Genomic DNA, 17,602 nt, shown 5'->3' on the forward strand with positions numbered 1-17,602 from the left:
GGTAATGTTCGTACACAAGTCATAGATTAGAGGTAAATTAAGAACCATTAGAAGAAAGAGAGGAAATGTCAACAACGAATATGAGGGTTTTTCCAAAGGAAGGTAGGAAAATGTAAGAATGGAAGCTTTTTAACCATACCATTAGGAGTGCAGGTCCTCTAGGATGCATAATTTATTTTCTTTTTTTGGTGGTATACTCGTTTTGGAGATTTAAGAAAGTTTTCTTTTTTGTGTCACTTAAACGAATTTCTTTATAATTTGATTGTGATTGGTATTTTAGTTGTTATTAAATTGGAGGGGGCAAATGGGTTCGCCTACTACAGTTGTTGACTAAAAATTTGTTACTTGGGGGAAAGGCTTAATTGATATTTGCCAATTTTTTTTTCTTTAGACCATCAATACAGGGATGTACACTTTACTTTCCTCTTTATTTAGTACAAAGTTCTATCCTATATGTGAAAGCAATTACGTGACTGAAGGAAATTGTTATGGTTCTTTCTCGGTTGCCACCATTGACGAAATTCATTTCACCCCCGAAGAAGACGCGTTATACATTGGACTAATAGCAGAACGTGAGGACAGGGACAAGAAAAATCGTTCCCGATTGCCTATAAAACGACCCGTCTTCCTTTCCTTGTTAAGCCCAGCAAGTTATTGTTCCAAGGCACAATGGCTACGCAATTTCTAACCTCTCTACCTCTTTTCTGCCTTCTCCTCGCTGCTCTGATCAATAACTCCAACGCTGCCCAGATTTCTATTTACTGGGGCCAGAATGGAAATGAGGGCAGCTTGGCAGATGCTTGCGCCACGGGCAATTATGGGATTGTCAACATTGCTTTCCTAGTCACTTTTGGAAATAATCAGACCCCAATGCTTAACCTTGCTGGCCATTGTGACCCAGCCGCTAACACTTGCACTGGTTTGAGCAGTGACATTGAGGCCTGTCAAAACCAGGGAATTAAGGTGTTGCTTTCCCTTGGAGGAGGCGGAGGAAGCTACGTCCTTTCTTCACCAGAGGATGCCAGGTAAGTATCGCATTTTATTCGCTTGTGTCCTTACTAGTATTACATCTCCTGAAATGAAAAAAATATAATGTTTGTTACTTCTTAATATCCTATACAGGCAGGTTGCAGATTACTTGTGGAACAATTTTCTCGGGGGTCAATCAAGCTCCCGTCCACTGGGTAACGCTGTCTTAGATGGCATAGATTTCGACATTGAAGGAGGAACAACCCAATACTGGGACGAGCTTGCTAAGGCTCTATCAGGATTTGGCCAACAGTCACAGAAGAAAATATACTTGAGTGCAGCTCCCCAGTGTCCATTCCCAGATGCGTGGCTAGATGGCGCAATACGCACTGGCCTTTTCGATTTCGTTTGGGTTCAATTCTATAACAACCCTCCCTGTCAATATTCTGGCGATGCAAACAACCTTATCAATGCATGGAATAATCAGTGGACAACAATTCAAGCTGGCCAAGTGTTTTTGGGACTGCCTGCAGCTCCCGAGGCGGCCGGAAGTGGGTACATCCCGCCTGATGTGCTTACCTCTCAAGTTTTACCATCTATCAAGGCTTCTCCCAAGTATGGTGGTGTCATGCTCTGGTCTAGACAATATGATCAGAGTTACAGCTCAGCTATTAAGGGCAGTCTTTGAGGTTATAGAGGATTATTCCCCTGCCTCCCTATTATACGAATAATGACCTTGAGCCACTAGTGCATGTGCAACTGAGGCTTAAAGGCAATCACTTTTTTCTTTTCACGATCATATGAAATTAAATAGAGAAGTTATAGTCAAATATTTGCATTATAGAACTATTATTTCATGGCTACAAGACAGAGATGTTATAAGCAATAATAAAAGAACAATCAATTCATATTAAGGTTTTGTTCTTCGATTGCTTGATAGAATTTCGATGTAACAAGTATAACCAGTTATGCTTTGTTTGGTTGACATTTATGATATTTATAATTTGCTTTTATATTTTGAAAAAAAAAATTTATTAATTGAAAATAAAATATAAAAATATCAACTAAACAAAATTTCAAGTCTAATACTAATTAAGTATTGTTTGAAATGCCACGCCAGCTTCTTTAACTATACAATTAGGATACATAAATTTGCTCTTTTTTTGTGGTAAAATTATTAAATTAAAGTTTTTTTCTTAATATCATTATCAATTTTTCATCATTATTTTAATTTTAGAGATTTACGTAGAAGGTTTTCTTTTCTTTTTTGTGTGGCTTAAACGAATTTTCAAGATCAATAATTTGATTGCAATTGATATTTTTAGTTGTTATTAAATTGGAAGGGCCGAATTGGGTTCAACCACTAGGTACAATTGCTGACCAAAAATTTGTTACTTATGGAGAGAACTTAATTAACATTTATTACAAGATTTCTTCCCCTTTTTTGGCCATCCATCCACAACAGGGGTGGATACATAAATTTTTATAAGTGGTATCAACTACTAATAATTTGACAAATTTCTATTTATTAATCAAAACTAAGTATAAACATCCACAAATCATATAAAGTTAAATATAAAAGTCAAATAACCAAATAATATATCTACAAAATAAATAAAAAAGATTCATAATTTTAAGATATTATTTGACATGTAATACTATTTTTTTTTAACTAGATTTTGTTTGATTCCCAAATTATTAAATTAATCAAAAAAAATTAATATGAAATATTTAAAAATTTAATTCGAGTTGAAAATTACTAAATAAGTTGTTTTGAAAGAGTGAAAAACGTAACTAAGAGTTGAGAAGAAGAAGTCTTATTACAGGTATGAAAAGTAAGACTTGAATTTTTTAAAAGGAAATAGAGAGTAATTTAAGTTTTAATTTTTTTTATTAAAATTTAAAATTATAAAAAGAAATTTTTTTATCTTTTACTATTTAAATATTAATATATAAATTATTTTTTATTAATCTCTTCCTAACAAAATTAAAAAAAATAGTGAATTCATTATTATCATTAATGATATAAAACTCTAATTAAAACTTTAATTAAGTAATATACTTACATAGATTTTTAGGAATTGAGTGGTGTGATGTCATCTGACACCACTCCTACAAGGCTGAGTCCGCCCATGATCCACAATGACGTTCTTGACGATTTTCTTTCCTCTGTTTTTTAGTACAAAGTTCTATCCTACATGTGAAAGCAATACTGTGACTACTGAGGACATTGTTATGGTTCTTTCTCAGTTGCCACCATTAGCGAAATTCTTTCTCAGTACCTTGAAACCAGTATTCTTCGCTTCACCCCCTGAAAAGCGCGTTATACATGGACTATTAGCAGAACGTCAAGACTGAGACAAGAAAGGCATAAAAGCAGAACGTAAGACGGGGAAAAGAAAGTCATTGCCTTGGAGGAGCCTCTGGAAATTAATACATTAACCACCAATCTAGTCAATGCTTTAGAGACGGTGCAAAGGTTTTCTTCTAGCTAGTCCGACCTTCAATGCATATATCCTTTTCAAGTTTTAGTTACATACATTGCGTTAAGGCTAAAGTAGAAATGCTTAAGAAGAAAACAGTGGATCAGATACAGGTGTAATACTAATTAAGTACTGTTTGAAATGCCTGCCACACCAGTTTCTTTATCAACGTAAAACGATGCCACATGCCAAAGTGGGTGATTCGGCTGGTAACGGTCAACTCAGATGGATTACTAATAGGGTATATGTTCCTCTTAACTTATGTTTGAGATGGTGCGTGTACACCATAGCATGCCCATCTACGGAACGATGCCGTCGAACCTAACTCAGTCGACAATGTCATGTTCTTGGGTCGCAGCCCAATAAATTTACCGTACTTTGGAAGTGCATGCGCATTGCCTTCTCTCTGGCAATTTTTGACTATTGAAACATAGTATGGTACTATCAATTGTGCACGTATTAATGAATGGGTTGCTTGGAAATAAAGAGAGAGATGTACTAAGAAAAAAGAGAGAGACAAAGAGAAAAAAAATGTAATTACAAGGATGAAACTGTATGCTACTAATATATATACGCTTGAAGTAGATTTCTCAACTATATATACCAAAATATATATACCAACATATATAAATTAAACAATTTCGTAAATGTGAACATAAATTTAGGGTGTGAGTTTTCAGGGGATATCTCATATTTCTATAACAAAATTTTGAAAATTTTAAGCTATTAGCATCAATCAATCATAAATTATCCAAACAAAGAAAAAAGAAAAGAAAAACAAAGAGGAAGAATCAACCAGGTATAACGTTGCTACGTCTTCTGGTTGTCCTTCTGGTTCAATCAACTTTTTCTTTTCTCCTGGGGCCCTGCCAGCGATGGATGGGTTCCGGTACCACAAGGGAATCCCGTGGGTAAGGTTGACTAGGAATGCAGAAATATCTCTCATTTGGACCCCCCCTGTCTATAAATGGGGGATCCAAGGGGAACCCGTCTATCAAGCTTAATAGAAGTAACTTTAGTTCAACCATGGATACCAAATTTGTTCAAAACATGCTATTCTCTTCCTTTTCAATATTCTGCTCGCTTCCTCTTTCAAATCAGAAGCCGGGCGTCTGTTAGTTTACTGGGGCCAAAACGAGAAAGAGGGCACACTCACTGACACATGTAATTCAGGAAAATATGAAATAGTAAACATAGGATTTCTCTCAACCTTTGGCAATGGCCGTAAGCCTTAAATCAACTTAGCTGGTCACTGTGATCCAGCGTCGAATGGTTGCCAAAGGTTGAGCAAAGGCATCCAAAATTGTCAAAACCGAGGCATTAAGGTCATGCTCTCGATTGGGGGTGGTGCCGGTGACTACTCCTTATCATCAGCTGATGATGCCAGGAGTGTTGCTGTGTATCTGTGGAACAATTTTCTAGGTGGGAATTCAACTCTCGACCTCTCGGGAGTGCCGTTCTGGATGGCATAGATTTTGACATTGAGAGAGGGGAACCTCACTATGCTGCACTGGCCAGGAGATTAACCGAGCTCAGCCAAGTTGGAAAGAAAGTGTACTTAACCGCCGCCCCGCAATGTCCTTTCCCCGACCAATGGCTCAATGGTGCACTTCAGACAGGGCTATTTGACTATGTCTGGGTCCAATTTTACAACAACCCTCCATGCCAATTCAGCTCCAGCAATCCTGGAGCTTTCAAGGATTCATGGAACAAATGGACCTCTTCTATCAAAGCTGACAAGTTCTTCGTCGGGCTTCCAGCTTCTCATGCGGCAGCTAGCAGTGGGTACGTGCCAAGTAATGATCTCAGAACTCAGTTGCTGCCCTTCGTCAAGGCTTCTGCAAAGTATGGCGGAGTCATGCTATGGGATAGGTACAATGATATTCAGAGTGGGTACAGTTCCAAAATCAAAGACGCGGTCTGAAGACTTTCTCATGAAACAACATGGAGGCATGCAACGGGGGCAACTATAGTTCCAAAAGTTAAATAAATTTTATTAACTTAATGTAATCTTATGGGACTAAACAAAAATCTTGCTCCTCCTTTTATCTCTACTATAATTTTAAATGAAAGATGCTACCTAGCACTATATGTTTTAAATATATGCCTTTCTTTGCATTATTGACAAGCAATTTACACCATGTAGAAGATAAGTAGTGAAATATATTTATATCTATATCAGATATAAAAACAAAGATGTTGATATAACCTTTGATATTAAAAAATTATAATTCTAAATTATCATTGTAAATATTTTTTATTCATAAATATTAATATAATTTATCCAATTTGTAAATAAAAATTATTATTATATTAAATAACTTTTTATCAAAAATAATTATCTTATTTGTAATAGTAGTGAATAATTTATAGGGAATAAGAATTTTAATTACATTGAATGACTTACATTATAAAATATTATTGAATAATTTGTAAATTAATTTGCCAAATTTTAATTGTTTATACTTGAAACTTCAAATTTTCAATTATATATTGTATAAGTTTTCGATAAAATTCCTCCACATCCCAAGTCTTCAAAGTTCAAATCAATGTGCGAATTAGATGACCACTCACCATGAGAATCTTTTATTGGGATTATATATTATGGATTTTCCATCACTTAGTATTAATGCAATTTTACTTGCAGATAGTATGAGTATTTTCTGATCTAGAATGATATAGTAAGCTTTATTTTTTCCACTATATATATATATATAAAAAAAAAAGTTCAAAGTAATCTGATTAAAAGAAAAAGCTTAAGCCTAAAGCTTTTGGGCCTATTTGAGGCAGTCATGCAAGCCTAACCCAATTCAAGGCGGTTCACCAATATCCACTTGCGCGCACCCAACTTAAAGCTAGCCCTGGGCCTGGGGCTCCGCTCCTTTTATCGGGTATTTCCTTCTTTTCTTTCAAAACCCAAAACCCTGACCCTGATCGAGCACTCAGCCTTCTTCTTCCCATCTCAAACCGACCTAACAGAAAAACCTCTCTCTCGCCCGCCCCTTCGTCAGACCCCCTCTTTATTATACGGAAAATTCCGGAACTGCTCCAGGGATTTCCTGTTCGGGTTTGAGGTTTCCGGCGCTTTTGATTTTACAGGCTTCAATCGGAAGCGATGGGAAAAGCAAAGAAGGCCCCAAAATTTGCTAGCATGAAGAAGATAGTCACTCAAAAAGCTATTAAAAAGCAAGTTCTTTTTAAGCCTCCCCCCTTCTCTAACTCTCGCTTTTACCTTAGTTACTCTTATAATGATCATGTTTAACTCTTGCTTTCTGTCAAATTTCAGTTACAAGGAACAAGTTTTGAATCCTAACAAGAAAGACCTGAGCAAGGAAAAACTCCCCAGAAATGTGTAAGCTTATATATATTGTTGTATGCTAATTCTAATTCTTTTCTCTCCCTCTCTTGAATTTTAACAACTTAAGATTCCTTTTCACTTTTTTGATTGATTTGTGAATTAGACCGAATGTTTCTTCAGCGCTTTTCTTCACGTACAACACCTCCTTGGGACCCCCTTATCGGGTTTTGGTGGATACCAACTTCATCAATTTCTCCATCCAGAACAAAGTCAGTGCTCATATTTGTTACCCTCTTGAATTTTTTGTATTTATTTTAACTACGATTATAAAATTATGTATCTAACTAAATGGTTATTATAATACACTTTCAAAGTAAAAATTATAATATTAATTCAACCCACATACCTATTTAGTTATGATAGTTTTTGTTTTGAGTCATGGTTACTCCATTGTTCTTTGTTAATTCTTAACATTTTGTTTTTCCTTTGGTAGTTGGATTTGGAGAAGGGAATGATGGACTGCTTATATGCAAAATGTGAGTGGTGAAGTTGGTTTTCTTTATGATTATTACTTTGAATATGTAGTGTGTCTTGCTTTTATTTGTTACAGTGTGAGGATTTTCTTTATTCATTGAGGAACTCTACTCTTATGTAATGTGATCATGAGTATTTGTTCATGACATGCTCCAAGCACACTTCGATAAGTGTTAAGTAATCTGTTATTTCTACTCACACGCCTGCTTCTTGTTTTTTTGCTGATTCTGTCTACTTTTTGTATTTAAAGGCACTCCTTGTATCACGGATTGTGTGATGGCTGAACTTGAAAAGCTAGGTCAAAAATACCGTGTAGCTCTGAGGTACAATCCCATGAGTTCTCTTTATCTGCAATATCTCTTTGCAATGTCTTTTTTTTTTTTCGTTTTAATTATCTGGCCTCAAGGTATCTAAAAATTGCATTCTTTATTTCTTAATTTTGTCCCTAATGTATTTCTAGAACCTTGTTTTCATCTATTGGTAGTCCAATTCATGACTTAGTTGAAGAACTATTTCTGAACCTCTGTTATTGCATACTTCATTGTTTTTAGATGGGGATGACTATCCCTGTGTAATTCACTAATGATATTTTTTTTTCCTTATACAGCTAACAAGTGTTCTAACATCTCTCTCTCTCTGGCAGGATTGCTAAGGATCCTCGTTTTGAAAGACTGCCATGCACTCATAAAGGAACCTATGCCGATGACTGTATTGTTGAGAGAGTTACACAGGCATGAACTTACTTGGTATCTGTTGTGAAATTATATACTAGCATCATTCCTTCCATGAACATTGGACATTTGCTATCAAAAAAAAATTTAGGATTTAAATTGTCTGTTTTCTTGAATTACTTACATGATATTTTGGCCTGTAATGCACTGTTTAAGGCATGCATGATGGTCTTGCATCAAGGGTAGTAACAACAAATCAAGAGGTACCACCATCAAGCATTAATGTTTGTTGTTCATTTTTGTTTTCCCATTGAATAAACAGTATTTGGAGTATAGCACTTTATAGCTATGGACTTATTAGGATTTGAAATTTTTGGACTTGTATTGAGTTCCTTGAAGACTCTGTCTATACTATGTAGCTTGTGCAGTCATAGTCCAATTTTGAGCAAAGATTCAGTAACAACATTGACTATTAAGGATGGCTTGCCATAACATCTTGGGACCTCTGTTTTCTGTTTATTTGGCTTAATGGTCTGGGATAACTCGACTCTGCTGTATTGTTGCTGCTCTATAATTTGTTATGGCCAGGCATAGGTTACTCTTATGCTTCACTTTGTTTATTTTTGTTAATAAACGGTTTGGATTGGGAATCATGTAAACAAGATATGCATGTTTTCAGTTTAAATTTATAACTAATTTCCTTTCCTCTTGTTTTTTATGCAAATTTTCTTTTCAATTTTGAAGTTTATGCATTCTGCAAATTGTTTTATAACTTTTTATATTATTCTCATGTTCACTTACATGAGCTATTTCGTCGAAAACAGCACAAATGCTTTATTGTTGCTACATGTGATCGAGATTTAAAGCGAAGGATTCGTAAGGTATGATCAATTAGTGTAGTTGGTGCTGCATTTGAAAGTTAACTCAGATGGATAAAAGTTACTTGTTTACTGGCAGGTTCCTGGTGTGCCAATCATGTACATCACTCAGCACAAATATTCAATTGAACGGCTTCCTGAAGCAACCATTGGTGGAGGTAGGCTACATAATGATGTTACTAATTTTTTGTCTTCTGTTTGTTTCTCATATTTTGAGATTGTTTGTGATGTGCGATGTGTTTTGATGTGCAGCTCCAAGATTCTGATATGAAGTGTAATGCTTCAGCAGTAGTGATCTTTAGACTCTATTCTGATAACCCATATGCTCAGCTCTTTGTCACGGTGAAGAGGAGTGAAGCCCATAAGGTTGCAGTGGCTTGCGAGTATAGGTCAGCAATTTACTTAGGGATCATCTGCCCAACCAATGTAACACCTACTTCTGGTGTTGTTTTATTTCTTTTCCAGCGAAAACACTTAAGTGAATGTATGACCCTTACGGTTGAGATCATGAGGTCTATTTGCCCCAAGTTTTGACTCTCTTGAGTTGTCGGTACGATTGTTCTCCTACCCGGCATGAGTGTTAAAAGTATTATATACAGTAGTTGCTAAGTAGGCATGATCATCCTTGAATGTACCTAACATTTTCCTTCTTGTAGAAATTAAAGTTACAGATTTCTGATACATTGAGGATAGAGTTACAAGTGGTAAAAGGCATTAAAAAGCTAAAAAGAAAAAGAAAAAAGAATTTCATTGCTTGGCAGGAAAGCAGGAAAGTATCCCTTAACTACGAGTTTGTAAACGAGTCATTATTTCATATTGATAAGTGTAGATTGATGCTTGATTGCCTATCAGTATGAATAGAATTCCTACCTTATGGCTGTTCATTATAATTTTTAGCAATTTATTCCTTGTGTAATCAATTTTCCCCCTATTCCCCGCCTCTTTTGGATTCTAGTAGTAATTATTCACGTGATGACAATATTTTAAATTTCCATGAATCCCCAACATACAAGAAAGAGAGAAACACTGATTGTTGCTACTATTTTTGGGCCAATGAATATTGCTACCCTGATTTGTTGTTACTTATGGTGTCGGTGCTGCTATTACCATAAATAGGAATTGTATGATCTTCTTCACCATTTTCTCGAGTGCTTCTGCCAGGATCGGACTCAAAGTTAGCGTGTTACATGCACCAATTCCCTATGCACCCGACCAATAAGTGAAGCTCACATGCATTGGATCCCCACAGCAAAGTATTAACCACCAATTCCCTCGGCTCAGGGTGAAAAACCATGGGTAGAAAGATAAGTTAATTTCAGTACTGGAATAGAATTTGAAATTAAGGGGAAAAACTAGTATACAATTGAGCCATTCATGAACGTCAATGACCAGAAGGATGCGGTTAGCTACATACAAAAGGACTCACATGTACACAAAATAATGCATCCTTTCTGACAAAAATAAGACAGACAAGAAAAGGAAAAGGTGAAAAAAAATATATCAAAAATTAAAGAATCATCAAATTAGATTCTACTGCCAAGGATGCAAAAACACACGTGAAATTACTCTGATGTTACTATTGTTGAATTTGAATTTTGCATCTCTTCTGGAAGGGGTTTCACATACTTCCCCAATGCCTTTTGATGGTATTTATGCCTCATTCTCTCTTGTTTATCCTTACTTTTTTGCTTCCTTTTCTCTTTCTGTCGGTTGCGGAGATTTCTCTCTCTCTCAAGTACACCTTGCCAGACAACCTCACCTGTCGATGGCCATAACCATCGTCTTTTTGGGTGGTCAGAATCTGCCTCCTCCGCCAAATCCTCATCCATGCCCTTTAAGGTGTTGAATGAAAACCATTTGACCCACATTATCCCTCTCCGACCCTTTAACTTGTGGTATTCTTGCATCACACCAGTCTCAGGGTTCACATATACCATCCGCCTTGCACTGTGGTATGCCCAGACATTTATAAGTAGCTCCAGCACCCGTGAGTAGCAATGCTTGTCCTGTAGAACACAAAAATACTACTTTCAATACTGCAGAAATCGATTGACTTGTGAACAAGGAATCCACTCTCTTTAAGGACTGTGGAAGAGGTGAGATCTACTTCTGTATAAAATGCAGCATCCCGATGGGATTCATAACTCAAATTCTGAATAGCATTTAGTAACTGTCTGGACAATTTAAATTATAGTCTGTTATCCATTTGACTTTTTACTGGATTAGGAATGACTACAGAGAGTTCAATAAACAGTTATTCCCTGGTCATTTCATATTAATTTTCATAATAAGAAATGGAGCAAATACTGAACTTAAACTTATCTCTAAAGATCAATCCACATAAGCAAGTTACCTTTGCGAAACTCAGATAACAGTGACCACTTTGATGGTGCTCATCATACATTTGTGCATCTAATGCATCCACAAACATCCTGCAAAGGAGACATGTTATCAGTTGACATATTATAAACTGCTCACAGAGAAGCCATTAAGTGTAACAACTCTCACCTTGAAAACATAACAAACTCTAGGAAGGACTTTGTTGGCAAGGCCCAACTCTGCATGACAGACCACGTGCCCCCATCTTCAGGCATGGGTGGCAAAGAAATCAAATCATGCTTTATGCCATACATCCTATTAAGAGCCTCAGAGAAAGCAAACCTGCAACGAAATGATAAATGAGGTAAGTAAATATGCTAATACAATAAATATATTTATGCATTTTTGTACAATTTCATGCTTTTGCTTTTGAAATAAGTGATAGATTTTACAGCTCTTACTTGCAATTTCCAGCATTTATAGCATCACAAAATGACCAAAAGTCCCCCTGCATGCTGTTTCTTGGATCCATGTCCATTCGAACCCAAAAGTATAGTGCATCACCATACTTGTGCTTTTCAGTGGCGTCCAACAATGAAGTTTCAGCAATCTTAGACAAGGATGCCTGTTATTGCCCCACAATTAGATATGAAAGAGTCAAGGGCACAAGTAGAAAACAAAATATATTTCAATTTAGGTGTTGCTAAGTTCTCAGCAATTAACTCCACCAGAAGAAAAGATGGTTTTAACATGTAGAGCTAAAAGAGGTTTCTGAAGCAAAAGAAAGAAGCAAGAAGAAACAAGGCAAGGGGAGGGGGAGGGGGGGCACCCATTGCCATACCTTCCTAGCTGTTGCTCTCCATGACTGAAATCCTATCCAGGCATTCCTGTGTAGGCGGTCAATTCGTTTAGCAATCGCAAAAAAGGCCCCATATTCACCAAGAGTGTCTCGGTAGTATGGGTTGTTAAGAAGTTGCAGACGAGACGGTCCATCAACATCATCCATCCTTGGTCTTCGACCTTTAGTGGACTGCAACACCCATTGAACATATTTAAATCAGACTAGAGGATAAAGGTGCCACAGCTTTATGCAGAATCATCAAAATTAAGGATTAGATCACACTCAAGCACTATTTTTACAACTTTTATTTGTTTGATAAAAGGAGAAATGGATATCCAATTATTTAAAAATAAATTTCCATCTAATTTCTTAATTTCATTTGAAGTAAATCCATAAGTGGCATAAAACAAAAATACAAACCCAATATGATGCTTTCACTAACTCACCAATCCAATTCCACGATAAAGAGAATTATGGTGCAAGAAAGGCCAGGTTCCTTCACCAAAGTAAGGTTCATAGATACATAATGGTTGACCAGTCCTTTCAAGCTCCCTTTCATCCCTTTCATGCAAGTCATTCCTCAAGCGGTCAGCCCTCTTGGCACTTCGATATACATCCTCCCAGGTGCCACGGGGTTGATCAGTTCTATCTTTCAACTAACATATTTGAAAGAGCATGAAACTTCATCAATTAAACCAAAATTGTTCAACTAAATTTTTTGATAACATACTATTGCCCACAACAACTCTTACCTCTTGTTCCTCTCTTCTCCTTTTAATATTAATAATCTGCATCTTTTTTTCTTCCTCCCAAATCTCATATGAAAATGAATCGTTCGTGTCAAGTAATGAACCAGACCTCTCTTTTTGAGAATGGTTCCACTGCTCCTCTAACTTGTTCAAAAATTTGGAACTTCTGTCTTCAAATGTAGAATTTAGAAAACCTTCAAATAGATTCCACTGCCATTCTTCTTTTAACTTTGAAGGAAGTTCCATAACAGCCTTAGGAGGGGCAACTTCTGATGGAAGCTTGAGAACATTTTCCAGTAGCAAGGCATAGCCTTCAACAGTTTCCCGAACCATCAAGTTTTTGACAGTTCCACTTCCAATTGAAGCAATATTCCGTGCCAATGGTGACAATTTTCCTTTTGATATCACTTGCAATATGATCTGTGTCAAAACTTTAATATTCTCCTTAGGAAAAAGATAGCTGTTTACCCTGTCATCAACCTAATTGTTATTGCCAATACAGTCAGTAGTTTGCCTAATGAACCTCAGTATGTATGAAAAGGAAACAACATTGGAAGCTTACATATTTCCTGATATTGGAGAGATCTGGTGCTATGATTGGTTTCCCAAGGCACATGGCTTTTATCAAAATCTCTGGAAATGATGGCTCCTCAAGGAATGAGCCATATATCACAATGTCAGTCATGCTCAGAACACTGTCAACATCTCCATCAACAGCAACATGCTTCACCACACCACTTGGATATTTTAAGTTATGAGTGATTCTCTGGGGAAAAGGAAGATACATGAAGCAAAGTAAATTAATGAGAAGCTTGAAACATATGTCCGCATATAAATTTATCCACAGCACTCTGTAAAGTGATTATGACTGCACCTCAACAGCCATGCTGTAGTTGCTTGTTGAGTCACCGCTTAAAATAATAATTTTGGGATGGGAATTTGAATTAGTATCAGATGAAAAGTCAGTAAAGAGTGGTAATAAAGCCTGTAAAACAATTGCATGCTCCAACCACAAGCCCCGGTACATAAATTGACTTCCAACGATTGCAATGAGAACTTCATCAGGTCCGTAACCCATCTTCACACGCTGATTATCTTTGTACAAATTCATTGCATTCTCTCCTTTCCATGCTTCAGCAGGAGAACCAGGAATAACATAATAGTTTCCAGTATCAAATGCAGAATAGATCATCTGCAGAAGGTAGAGAAAGAAATCAAATCACTAGAAATAAATCCCAAGTTAAAAGCCACTCTTGAAGCATGAGTGTTATGGGAAACTAAAGTCAAAGGAACTAGGTGTTGAAGTAGAAATTGGCTCATAATTTAACCTATTACTAGGATAACAAATACAGCATTATCACTTAGTTGCAAGCACTTATCCCATTGGTCAGACCTTCTCAACAGAGCTAAATAAAACTTATATCCCGTTCATCCCTTTTAGTCAATGATATGTTAACAATGAACTAATGACCAAATGATTATCTAATAAATATTACCGGAAGGGCATAGTTTGGGAAGACAACAACAGTAGCACGGCTGAAAACTTTTTTCCAATTATTCACAAGCTCAATCTGCCCACTTGAAGTGAATTGTCTAGAACGAACAGCAAGAGTTCTTTCATGGATGGTCCATATAAGAGGAATAGATTTGAAAGGTTCCTGCATAAAACTATGACAAGTAAACTCATTCATGTTAATTGACTCAGACAAGTAACTCTTCCAGTGAAAATTTATTAAACATACATGGTACAGAATAAAGCAAAACAAATTAAAGTCTTCAACATGTGTGCCAAAGTAATGATCATGACTAAAAGAATCTTTGATCTGGACAAACTTCTCAAAGCTATAGATACCAGTATTGCCAGATTAAAAATTAAAAAATCAAGTATTTTAGTTGAACAGCAGCGAAAACCAAAAGTTTCTTTTTTAAAACTCAATTTTATGATTTCTGATCAACAACTAACAAATTCATTTGTAAAAATTCAAGCGTCTGAATAAAATGAATTGCAGTTTGTCTGTAGATGTAATAAAACTGTCTTCTTCACTGGTTACAGGGAAGAAAATGGAATAGGAAAGGGAAAAACCAGGGAAGGAACTTTATCTTGCAGAGGGAATAGAATAACATATCCTACCTAGAAAAGACACCCTTGGCCTCAAGAGAGCTGACAAGTATGCCATCATAGCTGCAAAACGATATACCATGATTACATACCCAGAAAGAAAAGAAAAAAAAAACTCTCTACAGGAAAAACTCAATCATTTTGAAGAAGAAAAGGATAGTTAATCCTGAATGGAAGCAAACTAACTCCACAATCACTTAATCAAATTTCCTAATATAAGAATTATTGTACATAACCAACAACAGATAATATAAATAGTTCACTAATTGCACATACTAAGATGGAGACCTTCAATTAAACATTTTCATATAAAATATCAATCCTAAAGTTGATTTATTAGAGATTACAAACAAAGACACATACTTAAGCCAATCAACACCAATCTCATTGGAATTGACTTGAAGAACGCTGACTGGAACTCCAATGCTTTGCCAAACATTGTGCACAGGACCATCTTCAAGGGAGTAGACCTTCCAAGAAAGAAATTAAAACACGTGAAGCTAAGATGAATGCATAACTTCATTATAAGATTTTGTTAGTCATAGTCATCACTCCGAACATGCCCAGCAATATAAGCACCAAGTTATCAACTGAAAAGACATGTAGAGTGTTCTTCACTCAACAACCAGAATTCAAAAAAACTGAAAAACAAAACTCACAACTAATGAAGTGACCAGAACTCAATGTCATTTACCTGAATAGCATAACCAATCTCTCTCAATGCAGTTGCAATGGTTACCATTAGCAATTGTTGTGGGTCAACCAATAGATCAGCAAACACCTTCAAGTATAAATTTTGGAAAAAAAAAACAAACTATAAATAACAGCGTGCAAAAAAAATCCAATAGCAAAAACTGAACCCTTAAAAATTATCCATTGAGTAAGCCAAAATAAAAGGATTTTTTCACTAACCAATGCAAGCTGGGGCTTTCTATATTGGAAACGGTGTTGACTCCGGTTGAAACCAGATGAAGATTCCAAATTAAGTACTTTATTTTCTCTCTGAAATTTCTCTAAAAGCTTACGGGGTTCCAATCTGATATCTTCACCAAAATCTAACCCACCCATCTCTTTTAAGTACCTCAATTCTCCATATACCAAATCTTTATCTTCCAAAAAGGAATCTTGGGATTTGTCCATTACTGAACCAGGCAAATACATCTGAAAGAACACCACAAAGAAAAGGAAAACAACAACTGTGCAAATCCATTGGAGATAATCTAGCTTCTTGAAGAGCAAAAACCGAGAAAATCTTGATCTGGGTCGGTTCAGAAACGGGTTTCTTTCGTTTCTACTACCAGCTCTCTTCAATGAAATCCCACTTTCTAAAGAACCCATTTACATTCTCATCCAAAAGTTACACTAAAAAAAATTAGCTCAAACTAAAACAATATAAAAAAAAAAAAAAAGCAGCCCACAAACAAAGCAAAGAAAAGACTAGCAGTGGGTGTTGAGTGTTTATTTATTACAGAAAGAGAGAAAGCTTGTGAGTTTTCATGAGCAAAGGGATATGGCTACGCTGGCATTTAGGTGGATTCCGATAGTCACTGAATTGTCAAAGATTAATAGAGAGTGACATACGTAATAAAGCATTGGCAAGGGATTTTCGGTTTTTTTCTCTCTTTTTTTTTTTCCGATTTTTACTGAGGAGCAAAGCAAGAGAGCGATAGATTCGGAGAAAACGAAAGGGTTAACGTGAAGAAATCGGTAAAGACAAGTAGGAATTTGCTTGCGAGCTGTAACTTCGGTGGAGAATCTATTGTAATTATTATTCCCTTTCTTTTAGCGTGCCCTGTCTTTAATTGGCCGGTTTTTTTTTTTAGCCTTAAATAATTTATTTAAATATTTTTATCGCAACGAGCGGTTAAATATTTATCTTTTCTTTACCACTATGCATTTATTTTCTATGAATTTTTATGAAAAATGACTGATGAGCAATTGTTTATGGTTCAATTATTTTGTTTATAAAATAAAATTCATAACCACCAAAAATAAATTGATTATTGACTTTAATTAAAATATGGCCTAAGAATTATTAATTGGTACCAACATAACATAAGAATTGTAATTTAACAAAAAAAAAGTAAAAGAGCTGAAGCTAAACTGTGTTCCTTTTTACATTGAAAGACTAACATGAAGAAAAAAAAATAAAGAAGAAAAGAAAGAATATTTTGTAATGTAAAATAGAATAATAATAAGAAAACTTATACAACTACTATTGATTTGGATTTCCCTACAACCAGCCATTATTTTAATTTACAAAACCTACTAATTATTAAAATGTTCATAAATATTAATTATATATAGATACAAATGTTTGGTATAACTACAATCTAATAATATAATGAATAAATAACTCTAAATCAAATAAAATATTTTCTGACAAAAGCGATTTAATGAAATTAAAATTATTATCTATACATCATGTAAAACTCATTATTCAAAATTATTCAAAATGATAATTTAAAAATAAAAGTAAATAATATATCTTTTTCCGTCAATACAAAATTTTATATACATCCGTACTTTGATGTTTATTAGTATAATTATAGGTTATAGATATAGATATATAGATAAATATTAGTTTATAGATATAGACTAATAGATGAATTATCTATAGTTTATAGATATAGATTAATAAAAGAAGAAAAGGTGGTAATAGCTTCCGACTGTATCTCTGATACAGATTTATGGCTGACCGACACTTTTTTGACATTCACAAACTAAGCTTTTGTAGTCCA

The 17,602-nt window shown here is 35.3% G+C and overlaps 4 protein-coding genes across 4 annotated transcripts; 3 read left to right on the forward strand and 1 right to left on the reverse strand.

The window, feature by feature from the left end:
• The first annotated feature begins 624 nt into the window (after positions 1-624).
• Positions 625-1,883, forward strand: LOC18614045 (acidic endochitinase-like). Its single transcript, XM_007051602.3, has 2 exons — positions 625-1,025; positions 1,123-1,883. The coding sequence occupies exons 1-2, from the start codon at positions 670-672 to the stop codon at positions 1,655-1,657; spliced, it is 891 nt and encodes a 296-aa protein (XP_007051664.1). The 5' UTR covers positions 625-669; the 3' UTR covers positions 1,658-1,883.
• Positions 1,884-4,504: 2,621 nt separating this feature from the next.
• Positions 4,505-5,552, forward strand: LOC18614046 (basic endochitinase-like). Its single transcript, XM_018120647.2, is given in 2 exon segments — positions 4,505-4,886; positions 4,889-5,552. Coding segments are annotated over 2 exon segments (594 nt in total). The 5' UTR covers positions 4,505-4,780; the 3' UTR covers positions 5,377-5,552.
• Positions 5,553-6,425: 873 nt separating this feature from the next.
• Positions 6,426-9,514, forward strand: LOC18614047 (PIN domain-like family protein). Its single transcript, XM_007051604.3, has 9 exons — positions 6,426-6,638; positions 6,739-6,804; positions 6,914-7,019; positions 7,244-7,286; positions 7,535-7,607; positions 7,928-8,015; positions 8,780-8,836; positions 8,913-8,991; positions 9,086-9,514. The coding sequence occupies exons 1-9, from the start codon at positions 6,568-6,570 to the stop codon at positions 9,097-9,099; spliced, it is 597 nt and encodes a 198-aa protein (XP_007051666.3). The 5' UTR covers positions 6,426-6,567; the 3' UTR covers positions 9,100-9,514.
• Positions 9,515-10,146: 632 nt separating this feature from the next.
• Positions 10,147-16,420, reverse strand: LOC18614048 (glycosyl transferase family 1 protein). The gene is made up of 14 exons (XM_007051605.3): positions 15,774-16,420; positions 15,556-15,642; positions 15,225-15,331; positions 14,874-14,924; positions 14,239-14,410; positions 13,617-13,934; positions 13,305-13,508; positions 12,746-13,222; positions 12,440-12,649; positions 11,994-12,182; positions 11,614-11,777; positions 11,342-11,494; positions 11,187-11,265; positions 10,147-10,839 (listed from the first exon to the last, which is right to left on the reverse strand). The coding sequence occupies exons 1-14, from the start codon at positions 16,197-16,199 to the stop codon at positions 10,396-10,398; spliced, it is 3,081 nt and encodes a 1,026-aa protein (XP_007051667.3). The 5' UTR covers positions 16,200-16,420; the 3' UTR covers positions 10,147-10,395.
• Between the last annotated feature and the right edge of the window lie 1,182 nt (positions 16,421-17,602).

Source organism: Theobroma cacao, chromosome 1 (assembly GCF_053813885.1).
Source record: "Theobroma cacao isolate CCN51 chromosome 1, ASM5381388v1, whole genome shotgun sequence".
NCBI lineage: Eukaryota > Viridiplantae > Streptophyta > Magnoliopsida > Malvales > Malvaceae > Theobroma > Theobroma cacao.

Excerpts from the sequence above, each read along its gene's own strand:
- LOC18614047 (XM_007051604.3), top strand. The coding sequence starts at position 6,568 with ATGGGAAAAGCAAAGAAGGCCCCAAAATTTGCTAGCATGAAGAAGATA. Across the intron at positions 6,639-6,738 it reads ACTCAAAAAGCTATTAAAAA|TTACAAGGAACAAGTTTTGA; the intron begins GCAAGTTCTTTT and ends GTCAAATTTCAG. Across the intron at positions 8,016-8,779 it reads TTGTTGAGAGAGTTACACAG|CACAAATGCTTTATTGTTGC; the intron begins GCATGAACTTAC and ends CGTCGAAAACAG.
- LOC18614048 (XM_007051605.3), bottom strand. The coding sequence starts at position 16,199 with ATGGGTTCTTTAGAAAGTGGGATTTCATTGAAGAGAGCTGGTAGTAGA. Across the intron at positions 12,650-12,745 it reads GGAGAAGAGAGGAACAAGAG|TTGAAAGATAGAACTGATCA; the intron begins GTAAGAGTTGTT and ends CAAATATGTTAG. Across the intron at positions 11,778-11,993 it reads GGAGAGCAACAGCTAGGAAG|GCATCCTTGTCTAAGATTGC; the intron begins GTATGGCAATGG and ends GGGCAATAACAG.
- LOC18614045 (XM_007051602.3), top strand. The coding sequence starts at position 670 with ATGGCTACGCAATTTCTAACCTCTCTACCTCTTTTCTGCCTTCTCCTC. Across the intron at positions 1,026-1,122 it reads TCTTCACCAGAGGATGCCAG|GCAGGTTGCAGATTACTTGT; the intron begins GTAAGTATCGCA and ends TATCCTATACAG.